The following is a 16,080-nucleotide window of genomic DNA, read 5'->3' on the forward strand; positions in this document are numbered from 1 at the left end:
GAGTCAGCAGCTTTAAAACACACAAGAGTTTTGTATCTGCTGCAACCTCCAAGGAGAGTGACCAGAAAATCTTATTTGTGATGCATATGGAAGGTGTATTTTCAAACACGTTAGGACTTCAGCTGCTTCTGTGTGTTGCTCTATGACATTTGGGGTGAAAGGCAGACAAGACAGCAGCTTTGACAGGAAAATCAGTTTAAAAGTTCCCAACTCAGATTCCCAGCACCTTCACACACTGTGTGCATACAACTGTGTTTCAGTCTGTGCTGTAAATTACATCAATGGCAGGAGTCAAATTAGAAGATAAAATTGCAAATACAAAAGAAGAATGAGAGTTAAAATCCATTACTTTAATATTAAGTTTACAGGGCAGTACCACAAGCAGTTTTTTCAACAGGGGGTCAATGATTTGTAGAGTATGTGTGTGGGAAGGAAAAGCAGGGGATGTGAAGGTAAACGCCTACTGCTAATGCTGGATTTGCCATGGAAGCCAATGAATCATGCTGCAGCTTAGCAGAAGGAGCCTATTTGATACAGTGGAGCAATAAAAAATCTCCAAACCACAATCATGAGGATGCTTTGGCCACAGTATGAAGTCACACAGAATGTCAGAACTGCTTCAAGCAGCCACAACCATGAACAAGTTCATGTGTTCTGCACAGGTGTCAGAGGCCAGATCCTAAGCACTGCCTGGGGTCCATGAAAAGTCACCTCATGGCATCCTGAAACTAAAGTACTGCATTAGCAGCCTCAGCAGATATGAAAGTAAAGGACTTCATGAGCACTAACTCCCTTTGAAACAATGCTACTTGATTTAGGTAGAAACTCAAGTACCTCACTCTAAGCAACCACTTTTGAGAAATTTGTTATGAAGTTATTATTATATGTTTGAGAAAGTCTTACTTTGGCACCATCTATATCCATAACACGAAGAGCAGACTTGCTGTCTGCAAATGTCACCAGCATTTGACCTCCACAGATCCTAGTGAAAAAAGGCAGAGAAAAACAATTTTATTTCACCATTGAATAAAATCCTTTAAAGGCTAGCATGATAGAAAACCACCACAAAGATCTATATTCAGCATACTTATGCAGTGCTATGCATTTGGTTTTAGTTGTAATTTCCTTCACAATTCTATTTATCGAGGAGGAGCAGCTGATCTATTAATCCCAGCTGGGCTCCTTTTCTCTCCAATCCTCCCTTGTGTGACCCCAGCACCCTGCCCTTTTTTCGATCACCCCTGGAATAGCAGGACAAACATCTCAGTAACTGTTGAAAGGATACCCAGTCCAATATCTACACCCCCTCTGGACTAACTTCCATGGTTCTGCATATCCCTTCACCTCAGATGACAGGTGATATTCCCAGAGTAGTGTTCCATCAAGATCTAAAGCAATTAAAACCAAAATAAACCAAGAACATTCCACCAAAACATGTTCTTTTCTTGCTCCTTTTCTTTACAAGCAAGGTGGTGCTGCTTTTCCTGCACAGCTGCTTTTGAACCCTCAGCTTATATTGGTACTTCATACATCTACACAAGAACAGGTCATCAGCTTTCTCCACTAACAAATGAATCAAATAAACATGAACAAGTTTTTGGCAGTGTTTCCCAGAGGTCATTGTTAGGTCTTTTGCCTGTATTTCTCAAAACAGAAGTCTCACAGCTGTGCTGGAGCCCTGTAGAGAATCAATCAGAATGAAATTAAGCTGCTCTGCCAGAAGGTATCACACTCTCCCTCTCAAACCCAGTGGGTGATAGCTCTGTGAGAAGCTGTACTGTTAACAAACAAGCAAAATGACCCCCAACAGGAAGGAGAGCCAGCCAGGAATTCCTGCCAAGTCTGAAAGAGTGGTGGAAGAGAGCAGACCCCCAGAGGAGGTGAAGCAGGGCCCGAGGATCCACCAGAAGCAGCAATGCTTGGAAGTGAGGCCTGCATATAAAGATGATGATTTACATCAAAGTCTCTGCTTTATGGCATTGTAGTGAATAAAATTCTCTTCCAGTCAGACAAGAGAGCTGTTGGATTACTTCTTTAAAAGGTTGTTGAGAGGTGTAAGATATTCAAAACACTTGCATTCAATTTCTAACGAAGAATTGAAAGTGCAGTAAAGGAATTCTACATACTTAATTTTCCAATACAAAGTTAACTCTGTCAGGACAGTCTGTGGTTTTTAATAGATGCCATGCCATTCCACATCCCAAACTCACCTGACCAGAACAACAGTGCCATAATCCTCAAACATCTGCATAAGCTCTGTACGCAAGTCTTCAGGAAATTCATTTTTCTCTTCAGGTGTTGGTGATAGCAGATTCACCACTACTGTGGCATCCAGTGGTCCCTGGAAAGATGACACTTCTCGGAAAACACTGTCACGGGCAGCTTCATTAACTTCCTGAACTTCCACTTCTACAATAGCTAACACTGGCCTACACAAAACAAAGGAAAAATACCTATTTAAAAATAAGAACTGCTTATATAAAATTAAAATCTATATAAAGAAGGAGGACAAGTAAGCTTCATTTTTTCTGCAGTGGTCAGCATCATGTTCTGAGCACTATTAAGTATATTTCCAAGACCTTCATTAGCTGAATGTAATTGAAGACACATCATAAGTTAATTGAAATAACAATTTTATGAAGCACTTATGGCAACCTACAGACCAAAATTTCAGGATACTTCACTCATTATCAAACAGCTGTGGCCCCAAACATCTAAATATATTATGTTATTAATATATATTATATTATTAATATATATGGAAATATATTATTTTCTGTTAGACAAGGCCACATATCTTCTTCCAAAAACTAAGGACAAGGTATTCTAGATGTATAATGTTGTCATGCAGCAAATATGTGCCAATTCATTACACTAAAGCAGCCAACACTGCAAACTTGCTTCTTGAGCCATTTCTTACAAATTACTTCTCTGTGTGTTAGGTCTGAATAAAATTGAGAGAGCTGTCTGAAAGAGTAGAACTCATCTCAGTGGGTGCAATCCACATTCTCAGATTTTCACCTGCACATACACACAGACCAGTGACTGGGACAGCTGCTCTTACAGCTGTGTCAAAATTGCTGCCTTCTACTTGCAATTGTCCTGGCTCTTGAATACACATTACCAGAACATATGAAAGCAACAACAGCAGGGCTAGAAAGGGATAACAGAGGGAAAAAATGTATAGGAAGCATTAACTATTTCCATTGGCATTGCGAATGATAATGCATTTCCATATGTCACAAAGATACAGCTATGCCCTTTTTCTAGCACAAACCTTGGGAAAGCAAAGCTGCTGACTGTAATTAAAAAGCAACTTTTGGAGTCAAGTTTGCTGAAATAGAAAACCATGTATAACAGTCATGTTTCACAGATCGCATCCTCAGGGTCCCACATAATGAGAGCAGTAGCTCTGCTGTGCTTTGCAGAACACAGCAATGTCAGAGCCTTGACACAAAGAAATTGATTGCAAAAGGCATGTTCCTTCACTGCTAGAGGAATACAGAACAGTCCTGGCATGCAAGAGCACCACCAGAAGCACACAGACAGCTACTGGGGGGTCATTGAGCGTTGCTAGGAGAAGCAATATTGTAGCATTTCCACAAAGCATGCAAGGGGTGAGACAAGTATTCTGAATATAAGGGACCTTTCAAAGTGTATTTATCTCAGAATTTGTTTCTCAGAAGTGAAGCAGAGAGCAATTTTATCAAATATAGGTCATTCATATCCCTAAAGAGAAGTCAATTATATAGACCAACCAGAAACGCTGGCCTTTGATTTTCTACCTTTTCCCATTTCCATTTTTAAAGGAGGCACAGAAGCCCCGCACTTGAGTACTGTGAAGAGGCCAAACTTGTCCCTGTGTGGCCTGGCTTACACCTCTTCAGGCCACACAGTCCCAACCTCCTCCTTCCCGCAGCAAGTTGAGTGGAAATCCATCAGAGCAGCTTCCTTAGCTATCAGAGCCTTTCAAAACCAAGCAACAGAAAGCTCTGTTTTCTGTACTTCTTGCTGCAACTTTTCCAACCCTTGCTGCAATCACTGTGCAGGAAAAATAAATACATGACTTTAGATACTGGCCACTCTGGTATAAAATTCACCATGAGAGGAAAAGACCCATCAAGCAGGTACTGAACATGGAATAAAGGTATAATTCCTGTTTTAATCAGACTTAGTCCCTTGCTCTGAAGATGTAATTCAGCATGGCACATTTTAACCTGGCACATTTTAAACTCTCTCTGATTGTTTAGTTACCTGTGGTCAGATGCTTGCAGCTCTGCTCTCCCATAGTACATCAAGGCTCCAGGGGTCCAAGTGTGCCTGACTTTAGTATCAGCACTCAGATCACTGTCCAGAAGATTGATCTCTCCAGCTATGCAGCACAAAACATAATTTAAAACTCACTCAAATCTAGTTTTACTAGCAGTTAAACACTATTTTGTTAGGAAGCTCTCTATAGACCCTGCTAGTGGGTGGTGGAGTTTTTTAGTTCTTGTGTATATATCATTCTAAGAAGAGCTTGTATCCTACAAGACTTACAAATTAGGGACTAGAAAGAAAAAAAAGAGAAAGGACTGAGAGTGAAACTGAGACAGCTGATCAGCAGAGTAAGACATGTGCAAAATTGTTGACCAGAATGTCACCCAATTAATTATCTGTACCCCCTGTACAACAGGGGTTGATAGTGTCATATTAGTATTTTATCTCCTACCTCAACACTGAGCATAAAACCAGACACTGCACTTGGAAATTATTTTGTAAATCTGAGTATTAGACAGAGATTAGAGAAATAATACACAAGAGATAGGAGAAACCAAACCCACGAAAATCCAACCTCCAAATAATTCCATTGCAACACTTAAGGTGACAGAAAGTGCTCTAGACATGAGTTTAGAGTGAGGTATTCTATTGTTAGTAACAAGGAAGTTTTTGGGTCACTGCTTGAATTAATGGATAACTCTGTCCCTCTTTCCTGTGAAATTGAAAATGAGTTAATATGGAATATGGTATTTCTTCCTAATCACTCACACTGGGGCCACACTTTCCTCTGGTAAAACAAGCAATCATTTAGCCTACAACAACACCAAGACGTAACTCAATAAGAGCTGAGAGGCAGAAGAGCCTCGCCACCAGCAGTAAAGGAGAGGGACTCTGGCAGCAAACTAAGAAAGCTTTGCAGGGCTGGGAATGTACCAGTCAGTTATGGACCCATGTGAGCCAGCTGTGGGAGACCTACACAAGAGGGCACTTGTAACTTCCTTGTTACTTCTCAGAAAGCTTTTCTTTCCTGGACTGCATCTCTATCAACGGTTTAAGCTCCTCATTTTACTTTGTTTTTCATTCCTTAGATTAGAGTGAATATCTGCATCATGATGACATGCACTCTCTCATTGCCCTAGTTTTGCTTTGTAGTTTTTACACTTTACATAGTCATGGTATGACTTAGATTCTAAGCAGAAATTTCCAGGCATGTGAAAAACCACATCTGCAGGCACAGACCAAATTAATTGTCCAGCAATTACACTTCTAATATGAATTTATTTAAATTTTAGAAACACTGGGGGATAGATAATCCTGCAGACTGAGAGAATGATTATGAGAACTATCTCTTGATATGCAAAGAAATACTTTTTATTTCTTAACTGCAACTTTTGAATAACCAGTTCAATCGGCCTTTCTGTTGTGTTGGCCACTCATGAATTCAAAGTACTTTATAAGCACTAATTAATGAAACCTCTCCCAATTCTATAAACTAGCAGAAATATTCCTAAGAATTACCAGTACAGAAGAAATTACAGAAAACTGTTTCTACATCTACTGAGAAATGCAGTTTTAACTATCTAGCCATTGTAACACAGAAACTTTATGTGGACTAATGATTCTGTTGAAAAACAACAGTATTATTTCTGTACTACTACAGCTGGGCTGTTTTCAGTTTCTTAGTGAGCTCCCAGCACCTGTAGCATAAAGCCTTTGCTCACACACAAGAAGAAAGGGCCTTCTCTATCTCTGACACGTAATCCAGTGAAGCTGAAAGAACATCTGCTCGAGTAAAGCACCATTCAGTAGATTAAAACCCCTTAAGTGGGTTCTAGGTGAATTCTAAACCAACTTTCAGCTAAAGAAGGATTCTACGCACCTGTTTTTTCAAAGGGCAGTTTCTTTCTCCACCAAAGCACTCTGTCAGTCCATGCTGGGGTTCTGCACTTATCACTTGTATCATAAGCCTCCGAGCCAACGTCATATTTATATGTTGGTCCAAAATTAATAGTCCCTTCATGGAAGTCTTTAAAAATCTAATTAAATAAAGAACATCTCTTTAAGTTACAGATGAGGAAGGTGCCACTGTGACATATCAACTTCCTTGCAAACAATGCTCTGATTTTTAAACCAATTGCTGCATTCATGTGCTACAAAAAAGAGTCTGAAAGTGCAACCTCTTCACTCTCTCAAGGAACAAGAAAGACCCGGCCAACATGCAGCTATTCAAGAAAATGAGACACACTGCCTTACTTTTCCACTGGATTTTTGCTGCTGTAGTTGATCAAATTCCAAAAGTGTCTTCCAGTCTTGACGTTTGAGAAAGTAAAAGACTTCTTCATACGTTAGATCAATGCGATAGTTAAAATCACCACACCAGAAGACATAGTCATGGGAGAACATGTTCTGCCCCTAGTTTTGAGGTACAGAATACTGTTAATGTTAGATCACATTCATGAAAACACCTTTAAAATGCACTGAAATTTAGCACTCAGTCTCTCTGAATTACTAAATACTGGACCTACTTGTCACTATTTATTTGTCAAAATTAATTCTATGCTAAAATAGAATGGCTCCTTCACTGGCTTTGGCATCCCACTGAGTTGAATTTTGTAAACAAGAATGTCAGACTCTGACCCCTCTTTCCTGAAGGTATGTCTAAGCTGGATCCTAGCTTTATATTCACAATTTGTCTGTCATGAATATTCAAAATATGTTTGTTTCCCTAACACATTTCACATGCATATATTTGCATATTCTAAATATAACACAAAATGTGCTTCTGGTACCAAGGCAAATTTAGCAACAAGCTCCTGAGTAAGAACAACCTCCAAATTCAATCTTATGTGCCCGTCACAGTTTTGTAAAGGTATTTAAATAAAACGTCAATGAAAATTCACTCTAGTTCTAAATTTAGCACCCTATCCTCTAACCAGTCTTTTTTTTTTTTTCCTTCCTTCCCAGTACAGCTATAAGTCTCTAAGCACCAGAGATTCATAAGGGAAACGTTCCAGACTGTGGCTGTCACAGCACTAGAGGGCACTCTTTATATGCTTTATACACACAAGGTACCTTTAGCTGTTTAAAGTGTAAAGGACATCAAATAGTTAACGAGGTATTAGAAAGAAAAACTACCATAAGCACAACTTTATGGCCATTTGGAACAGCTCTTCTTTGCAGGACGTCCAGTCTGTCAGTATTAGCTCCTACATAAACCAACTGATTGATATGCTGCACGTGCCAAGCCTCTAAACCTTACAAACAACGGGAAGGTAAAATTTTATGCTTTGCAACCTAAATGCCATTTTTTGCTGACTAACCAGAATACACAAACTCAACCAATCCCTTCCTGGCTGAGGCCTTTCCAGAGAGGCCCAAGAAAGAAGATATCGTGGAAATTAAAGCAATCAACACTAAGGGAAGCAGAGGAGCCCTGCCACCAAATCCCATGGATTATGGACTGTCCAGAGGGGACAAGTTGGAATTAAAACACTAGGGTGATTGCTTTGACACAATTTAGGGGAAAAGTTTTTCATGCAGACCAGTGGTGCCTACTTGCCATGCTCTGAAAGAAGCCAGCAGTTCCTTGAGAGTGACACATTCACGAGGATGAAAGGAAGAGAACAGAGGGTACCACGTCAGTGCCCAAGAACTGATCCATCACACCCGACCAGAAGCAGCCAAGGCACTGCTGCACTGAATGGCATGGATGGTCTTTCAGGAATTCTCACTTACTAGAGCCAGCAAGAGCTATCAATATCACGCTCTCCAGTTCCAACATCAGTCATCTAGAGCTTAACTGTACAAGGCCAAGGACTTTTTAAGCACTGGAGCAACTCTGTTTTTTGAAAGGATTAGTACTTCTGTAAAGCAAGTGCTACACTGGGTAGCACCTAGTCTTCTGTGAAACATGCTTCCCTATTTATTTATTTGCCAACATTTTCTTTAACATTTTCTTTCATGGTACTGAGATGCTTTCTTTGATGACCTGTCAAAGGCAGCCTGAGACCAGCTTTCATGATGTAAGGATACCACCTTTATCTCCAAAATTTTTAGCACACATACATCTACACTTACCATTGGGAAGCTGAGTTTCTGTGTGATTTCTTTATAATCTTCATTCCTCTCTTTCACCTGAGTCTGCCCAGCAGTGAGGTGACTGCATATAAAGCAGAAACTGGTACTATAGAACTGAAAACGGATGCTCACTGCCCCTTTATTCCCAGCTTTTCCTCCCATTCCTGTCTTCACAGTGTCTATTGCTACATCCCTGCATTACAAAAAAAAAAAAAAAAAAAAAAAAAAATAGAAAGGGAACAGAGTAAAAGGCTTCAGGGACAAACATTCAATTAACTTTGACTGCAACATAAAGGGAAAAGCCAGTTTACAATGCCATGTCTTCTCCCCTCTAGAAAGCTTGCTGGTTTTAGGGTTTTAGGCACATCTTTTAATATCTTGATGTTCATGTACTTATGTTTCAAATTAAGTTTAATACAATACTACAGAAATAAAACTGTTTGAAAATATTTTTCTACTTTTCTTGTCCCTTCCAAACAGACCAGCGAGACCTAATTTCTGAAATACTGGGAATTTCTACAGAATATACTTTTCAAGTTTCTCTCTCCCATGATCCTTAAGTTATTGACAATAACTAAATTTACTACTATGCTTCCTTTTACTTTTGAACATATGGGAATCTGCTTTTCAGACAGTTAACAATTTATTGTTCATATGTGTTGAAACCCAACTTCACAATTCATGATGGATTTTCCATTTAATTAAAGAGCAGCAGATCATAACCCATACTTCATTAAATCAGATGTGATAAAATCAGAGATTATTGGATACAACTATTTATATGTAACTTCTCAAATGAGTTCTGTACTGATGACAAATTGCTTAAGGTCTCCATGTTGCTAATCACTTAGTATTTCAATGTGATGATTAGCACACACTTCACTACAGAAAGATAACTTGATAAAGCAGACCACCTGCTCTCATCTCAGGGTAATTTCTCCCAAATAGCCAGGCTACTCCAAGAACAAAGCATGGCTGTCTGATTAGATAAGTAAATGATGAAATCATTGTTTCAGCCAACCCCAGCATGTTTTTCCCAGTCAGAAAATTTTACTTTCCAGAGAAAACATCAAGCAGATCTGACAAGAATATTATTGATGTTAAAAAGGGACCTGCAGTAAACTGCTAAATCTTATTTGAATTATTCTCAGAAATTTGTGATGTAAATGATGCAAGATGTTACAGGTCTCCTTTCCCCACCCCCTCTCTTTTCTTCTCTCTTCCTCCCCCATCTTTTGTACCTTTTTTCTCTATCTTTAATTTCCTGTCTTTTCCTGACAGTAGGACACCACCAGAAGACACCCTCAGGGAGGCAAAGGAGGAACATCAAAGTTTTCTATGAAACAATGGGTTTTAAGCACTCCTACAGAAGCATGGTGTTCAGTCTTTTCACTCTAAAGTTCTCCCTTCCTGCTGTCTGCCTACCCATCTCCTGACTGGTATTCAACTGATTTTTGGTCATGGCAAAGGTTGTGCTGAGATAACCCACTGTAAATTCAGCTGCTTGTAGTTAATCTTGTCTCATTATTTCTCTATTCTCTATCTTCTGTCTAAATCTCTTCAATCTCTGTAAGCACAGAAGCTTTTTTTTTTTGCACTTCTAAACATTTTTCCTTTCCTTTTCTAGACATGGGAAAAATATGCAAGCATACAGGGGTTAGATTTGATTATGCTCACATGGCACATAGCAGCATATTTGCATTAAATAATGAAACTTGGTCACTAAAATCAACTTCCCTTTTTCTCTTGAGTTGCAAAGGGCTACATCCAATTTCCAGCAGTCTGACAACTGTAACAGAACTGCTGTGCTGTTCTGCTTCTGATTTCCATTTAAACCATGAATTTCCTACTGGATTACTCAAATTTTTTGTAAGCCAGGAGAAAAGTCACAAACTGAGAGAAACACTTCTCCTCCAGACCGCTTCATAGCAGCAAAAAAAAAAAAAAAAAAAAAACAAAACAAAAACAAAAACAAAAAAAAACCCCTTTAAAATAATTTTGAAGAAAGATTACTGGAAAGCAGCAATGCAAGACCATCAGTTACCTGCCCTGTATTGCTGTGCCTGGCCTACAGCATCTGATGTTGCACAAGCTCTTTTCTGAGGTTTTCAGTAGATATGAGATCACAGGGATGAAAGAGGCAGCTTTTGATATTTTAATCACAAAATGCAGTGGCCAATCAGTGCCCTAATATGGGGATAGAAAGGAGTGTTTGGATCTAGGATCATTAAGGTCAGACAGATGCCCAAAGATAGTTTTGGCTAATTATTCACTTCCTAACCACTTACATTTAGCCTGCATAATTCTTTTACACTTAGCAAAGGAATCTTGCCCACAGCAAAGGCATTTTAATGCAAGTATCCCCATGGGTTGGTAATTTTCTAGGAGGAGTGTGATCACTCTCCAGGGACAGCTGAGCTAGTAAGCAGAGGATATATAGCTCTGCACCCTCCTGACTGGGCATCCAGTTCTGGCTCTCATGACATCTGGGAAAGACAAACACTTCATAGGTTCTCTTACCTCTCAATTCTATAAAATGTCAAGGGCCAAAATTAGGTCTCTTTCCCCCATTCTTTTCAGGTCTGCTTCCATAAGGAAACAGTATGGGCAGGGCTAGAAGTAAAACCTGCCCTTCAGGCAGAGGCAGGCACCTGTCTTCATTCAGTGCATCAACCACTCTTGGACTTACTGGCCCAGGTCATTCCTTTCCCAGGAAGACAGCACCGAAACAAGGTGCTCCACCCTGACTGCCCACCTGGAGCATGCCTGGCTTTTCAGCTACCTGGAGGAAGACACTGAGGCTGCCTGGCCTTTGTGCTACCCAGGGATTGGGACTCCATCCTGTTGCTGTCTGGAAGCATGCCTCTTCTCTATGCTGAGCAGAGACCAGAATCCAGGTTTGCATGACTCCCACAAGGATGAGCAATCCCCCTCCATGTTCTCTGGCCACACTCCAACACCAGATGTCACTAAAGACACAGGGTGGATTTTGGGGCTTTTTTTTTTTAGTTGGTTGGTTTGGGGTTTGTTGTTGTTGTTAGGTTATTTTTATTTTGAGGAGGGTTTTTTTGTTTTTGTTTGGTTTGCTGGGGTTTTTGGGTGATTTTTTTTTTGGTTTGTTTGGTTTTTTTTGGTTTTTTTTGGTTTGGCTTTTTTTTTACCTGATGAAGGGGACATGATATGGTCGTACAAAGATGAAAAGACAAACACCAACAAGCTGTGCTGATGTCAGCTGAATGTAGCGATGAGTCCTGGAAATAGCTTTTTGAAGTTGCTCTCCCCACATTTTTCTATTCGTTGTACTGGAACAAACATAAAATCATTTAATGGAATCAAAACAAACCACACACAGTCAATAAAATGAACAGACTAACTGTGCCTTAGGTTTACAGACAACCCATTAGGCTGTAGAACTCAAAGTGCTGTAGAATGCATGGCAGAGACCGATAACACCTCCTTGTAAGCCAGCCTAGAGTTAGCAGGGTCAGTGAGCCCAGGCACAGCACACAAATACAGTTATTCTGCTTCTGGATGCATGAGGGATTTTGTCTAATACACTTAGAAACATCCACACTCACATGACATAGGATACACCCATTCACTGGGGTTAACTGGAAGCTGATTACAGCAATCATAACCATAAAAACAAATTTCCAAATCAATCTCATGACTTGTAAGTTTTCCTATGCTCACAGTGGAGAGATCTTCTCAGGATTTTGTGACTGGAAGGTGACTGGCTACTCACAGCTGTTGGCTGTTCCTAGCAAAGGTTTGTGAACAGTTGTGTATTCCTTCACGTCAGTGGATCTAGCTTTTTCTTTTCTTCAAAGTCAACATATCCATGCAGATATACCACCAGCCCAGCAGCCACGCTAAGACACTGATGCAACTTGTCATTCCCAAAAGAGACAACTAAATGGCCAGCCTAATGAATCAGCATTGGAAACATAATCTTCAGGGTTCCAACTCCATTCAGGTTCACAAGGACCAGTAAACACATTGGCCTACTGCACACGCTGATCTCCCAGCCTTAGGCTTCGCAGTTAACTTGTTCTCTAGCCACAGTTTTCACAAATATAATTAGCCACAGAGACATTTTTAGACAATTTTTGAATTCCCACATGAATGGCAATTAGGTTTGTAGTCATTGAGCACATTTTTCCAACATCAGACAGGGCTTTAAGAACAAGTGTTAGATCAACCTCAACCATCAGAATTCTTCTCTGACAACATGAAGACTTAAAAGACTTAGGAAACTGAGCCCTTTCAACATCATCCCAGTGACACTTTTTAATGGGAAACATATTTCCAGTTCTGGTTGCAAACAACAGACTTGGAACGAAGTGAGCCCAGTGACCATAAAAATGAACATGGCCAGTTCCTTTGGGGAAGATTATGTTCTGTTTGTTGGGGTTTTGTTTGTTTGATTGGGCTGGTTTTTTTATAGTTGCAAGGGGTTTTTTTTGTTTGTTTGGTTTCTAGGTTGGTTGATTAGGGGGTTTTGTTGGTTTTGTTTGTTTAGTGGCTTTTTTTACGTACCTGGCATTCACAATGTTCCCTGCACTTAATTCAACCATCTCTTCAAATCCCACTGCAAATATGTCAGGAGGGCAGTTATCATCATCTGTTGGCAGGAAGGAAAAGTCATGCCAGAATTACAATTTTGTTGTTTCTTCTAATGATTTGTATTCTAATTTCTGTCAGAGATCCTTCCTGTAGTTCTATCTTGTGTATCCCCTGCCAAGCAATACATATTCATAGCTCCTTTAATCTAATCTCATAAAACATCCCCTGCAGTTCCTCTGATTTTTTTTCCTGCTTTTCTCCCACCAGTTGGTCTCCATCTCTCTTGCAGGAAGCAGTTCAGAACAGAACATTATACTGTAGCAGTGTTAAGCCCTCTCTCCTGCACCCCACTCATCACTAAAGCCACAACACCTCACTACTCACCATCTCCTACCCACTTGTCATTTTACCCAGTGTGCTCTTCCTTTCTCACACAGATTCTTGTGTAACTGAACTTAATTGTCTAAACTCCAGTATGTCACCTCCAACTCAATGCTTTTAGAAAATTTATCTAGTTTAAGGACACTTCTGAAGTTTCTTCTTGCCTTCTTTCTTCCAAGTCCTTCTTAGATCACTTGTATTTAAGGTTAGATCACCCTAGAGCACAATGACCCCTATCCCTTTTTCCCTGGCTCTGTGCATATTACTGTGAGGAAACATCAAAGATTAGATACTGTCATAAAATAGACTGAAGCAAATCTGTTGACCCATTAGGTCTGTCCATTGCCTAAAGAGTTTTACATTTTTTTAAAGTGCCATATGACCCCAGTGACTGTAACTTAATTCAACATGAAGATCTAAATATACACAAACATAGGAACCTAAATCAAATCTGACTCAGAAATCACAAACAAAAAGCAGCATATGCAGCAACTCTGTGCAGACACAAGGGTGAAACTAGCATGACAGCTAGCCTCCTTTACTAGCTTAACCAGACAGGCACTGTCACATGTATTTCCCATTAATAATTTTGGACATCTGTCTTTGAACACTTGCCCATTTGTGTAGGCACTGCACTGACATTAACATGGATTTAGACATTTCCATGGTCGCACCCTAGCCCTGCCCATTCACATAACTCAGCTCTCTTCCAGACGCCGCTCAGACCTGCCATGTCAGAGCTGCCTGCTCCATGTAGCCCTGCTCCTCTGCTTCTCTCAGGGGATGGTCTGGCAAGGCTAACACATGACAGGCTCTAAACAAATTCTAGTATTATGGGCACAGTCATGTGCTAACACATCTGAAGTGTTTCTGACATAGACTAGACTGGACTAATCACTTACCTAGGCTGCTCAGAAATCTGAGCACGCCACTCAGGAACTAAGGCTTCAAATGAGACAACTTGTATAAAGGAGCCAAGGATCTGAGGAATGTATTCCTGAGCTACAAGGTTAGGTACAAGACTATGCTCATGATGCCTGCAGGAAACTAAATGTTCCACTGTAACAACAAAAGCATGGGTTTTGCAACCACTCAATTTTTAAATGACAGAATGTTCCCTTTTCATTTACCTTAATAAAAAAAAAATCTGTAAACCAATTGCAATACCTAACCTTGTTCCATAAATAAGAAATTCAGCAGCCAATTTCATCAAGCCACAAGCATAAGAGTTCTCTATAATGCTAAAGAAAGGAAATATTGCCTTCAACAAAGTAAATCTTTTTGTTTGAAGGCTTTGACAGTAACATTTCCAGACAAGCTCATAGTCCAGATTGCATAGATATGTTTAGCTCCAGATAAGAGACCAAGATGCTCTGATGGCACCTAAGCATGTAGCTCCTGCATATGATAAATAACAAAGAACAGAGATATGGAAGAAGAAAATGACATACAGGGTGCAGAATAGGCAGATGCATCTCAGGATGGCATGAAAGAGAGCTCTGAATTCTGACCTGCTGAAAGTTTGAAACAGTCACATGGACTGTTTCAAAGTGTTCAAAGACCTCTGACTGTCAGGAGCTCTTTACACACTATTCCACTTCTGCAGGGCGGCAGCAAAAGCATGGAGAAGCTAAATACACCCCTAAGAACTGACAGAAAATGCCCTCCAAAATATACTGCCTTTGAAAGGCTAGTCAAATCCTGTGTCCTGACTCACTGTCTCTAGAGATGCCAGCAAATACTGCTTACACATTTTGACTATGAAGTCTTACCTTGAAATTCTGAAACTCCTGAGAGCTTGGGAGAATCCAGCAGCCAGTCTGTCAGCTCACTGGTACCAAGGATGTTGCTTCGAAACTGCTTTCCCCCATTCACATTCCAGGTCCCTGTGGCAACACGAACACGCTTGGAGCTCGTGAATTCAAACTGACGCTCTGACATGGCCTTCAAAATACTTGGAGTTACTGACAGAAGAGGGGAGAGAGAAAGATGGTGTTTAAAAGAAGAATGTGCTATAAAAGAACAGAAACCATCCACAACTGCAGCAGCAAAGTCACTCTGAAATAATAACATTACCCTAGCAGCAACAATACAAAAGATAGGGAATAACTCCTATGGCAATGGCAGTAGCTACAAGATAACTGGGGTTGATGTCAGCAATTTTTCTTCCAGAAACCAGGCACCCTTTGAAAGCTTGGGAATGGCTGGTCACCCACTTTCAGCTTACATTTTTCTGTACTTCTTCAAGTAATAAGCAAAAAAATTCGTTTATCTCCCATAATCTTTTCAGTTTAGTCTACAGCACTGTCATAGTTTAACCCCACTGGGCAACCAGTGCCTAGTAGTACTTATCCCAGCTCACTCCCTGCCCCTGCAGCAAAATGCAGGAGAGAATTGCAAGAGTAAAAGTGAGAAAACTCATGGATTGAGATAAAGGCAGTTTAATGGGACAGAAAAGGAGGGGGGGGAAGATAATAGAATTAGAATATACAACACCAGTGTGGCACAGTGCCCAGCCAGTTCCAAAGCAGCAGCCCTCAGTCAGCTTTCCCCCGTCCCAATTTATATAACAAGAATGGCATCATTTAGTATGGAATATTCCTCTGGCCTTTGGAGTCAACTGTCCTGGCTGCATCCCCTCCCAGCTTCTTGTAGCCCTCCAGCCTTCTGAATGGGAGAGCAGGAGAAGTGGAAAGTCCTTGACTTAGTAGAAACACTATATAGCAACAACTAAAACTCTCAGTGTGTGTTACCAGCCTGCTGTGGTTTAAATCCAGCTGGCAACCAAGTACAACA

General features: G+C 40.3%; 1 protein-coding gene across 2 annotated transcripts in view; it reads right to left on the reverse strand.

The window, feature by feature from the left end:
* Nucleotides 1-16,080, reverse strand: part of SYNJ2 (synaptojanin 2) — a 66,268-nt gene that overhangs the window by 11,433 nt on the left and 38,755 nt on the right. For both annotated transcript variants that reach the window (XM_009095294.4, XM_050972918.1), the window contains 9 exons: nt 15,057-15,248; nt 12,877-12,961; nt 11,499-11,639; nt 8,338-8,530; nt 6,514-6,672; nt 6,140-6,296; nt 4,255-4,372; nt 2,211-2,429; nt 904-982 (listed from right to left, as the gene is read on the reverse strand). In XM_009095294.4, coding sequence (XP_009093542.3) covers nt 904-982; nt 2,211-2,429; nt 4,255-4,372; nt 6,140-6,296; nt 6,514-6,672; nt 8,338-8,530; nt 11,499-11,639; nt 12,877-12,961; nt 15,057-15,248 — 1,343 coding nt within the window. The remainder of the gene's footprint in view (nt 1-903; nt 983-2,210; nt 2,430-4,254; nt 4,373-6,139; nt 6,297-6,513; nt 6,673-8,337; nt 8,531-11,498; nt 11,640-12,876; nt 12,962-15,056; nt 15,249-16,080) is intronic.

Source organism: Serinus canaria, chromosome 3, assembly GCF_022539315.1.
Source record: "Serinus canaria isolate serCan28SL12 chromosome 3, serCan2020, whole genome shotgun sequence".
Lineage (NCBI taxonomy): Eukaryota > Metazoa > Chordata > Aves > Passeriformes > Fringillidae > Serinus > Serinus canaria.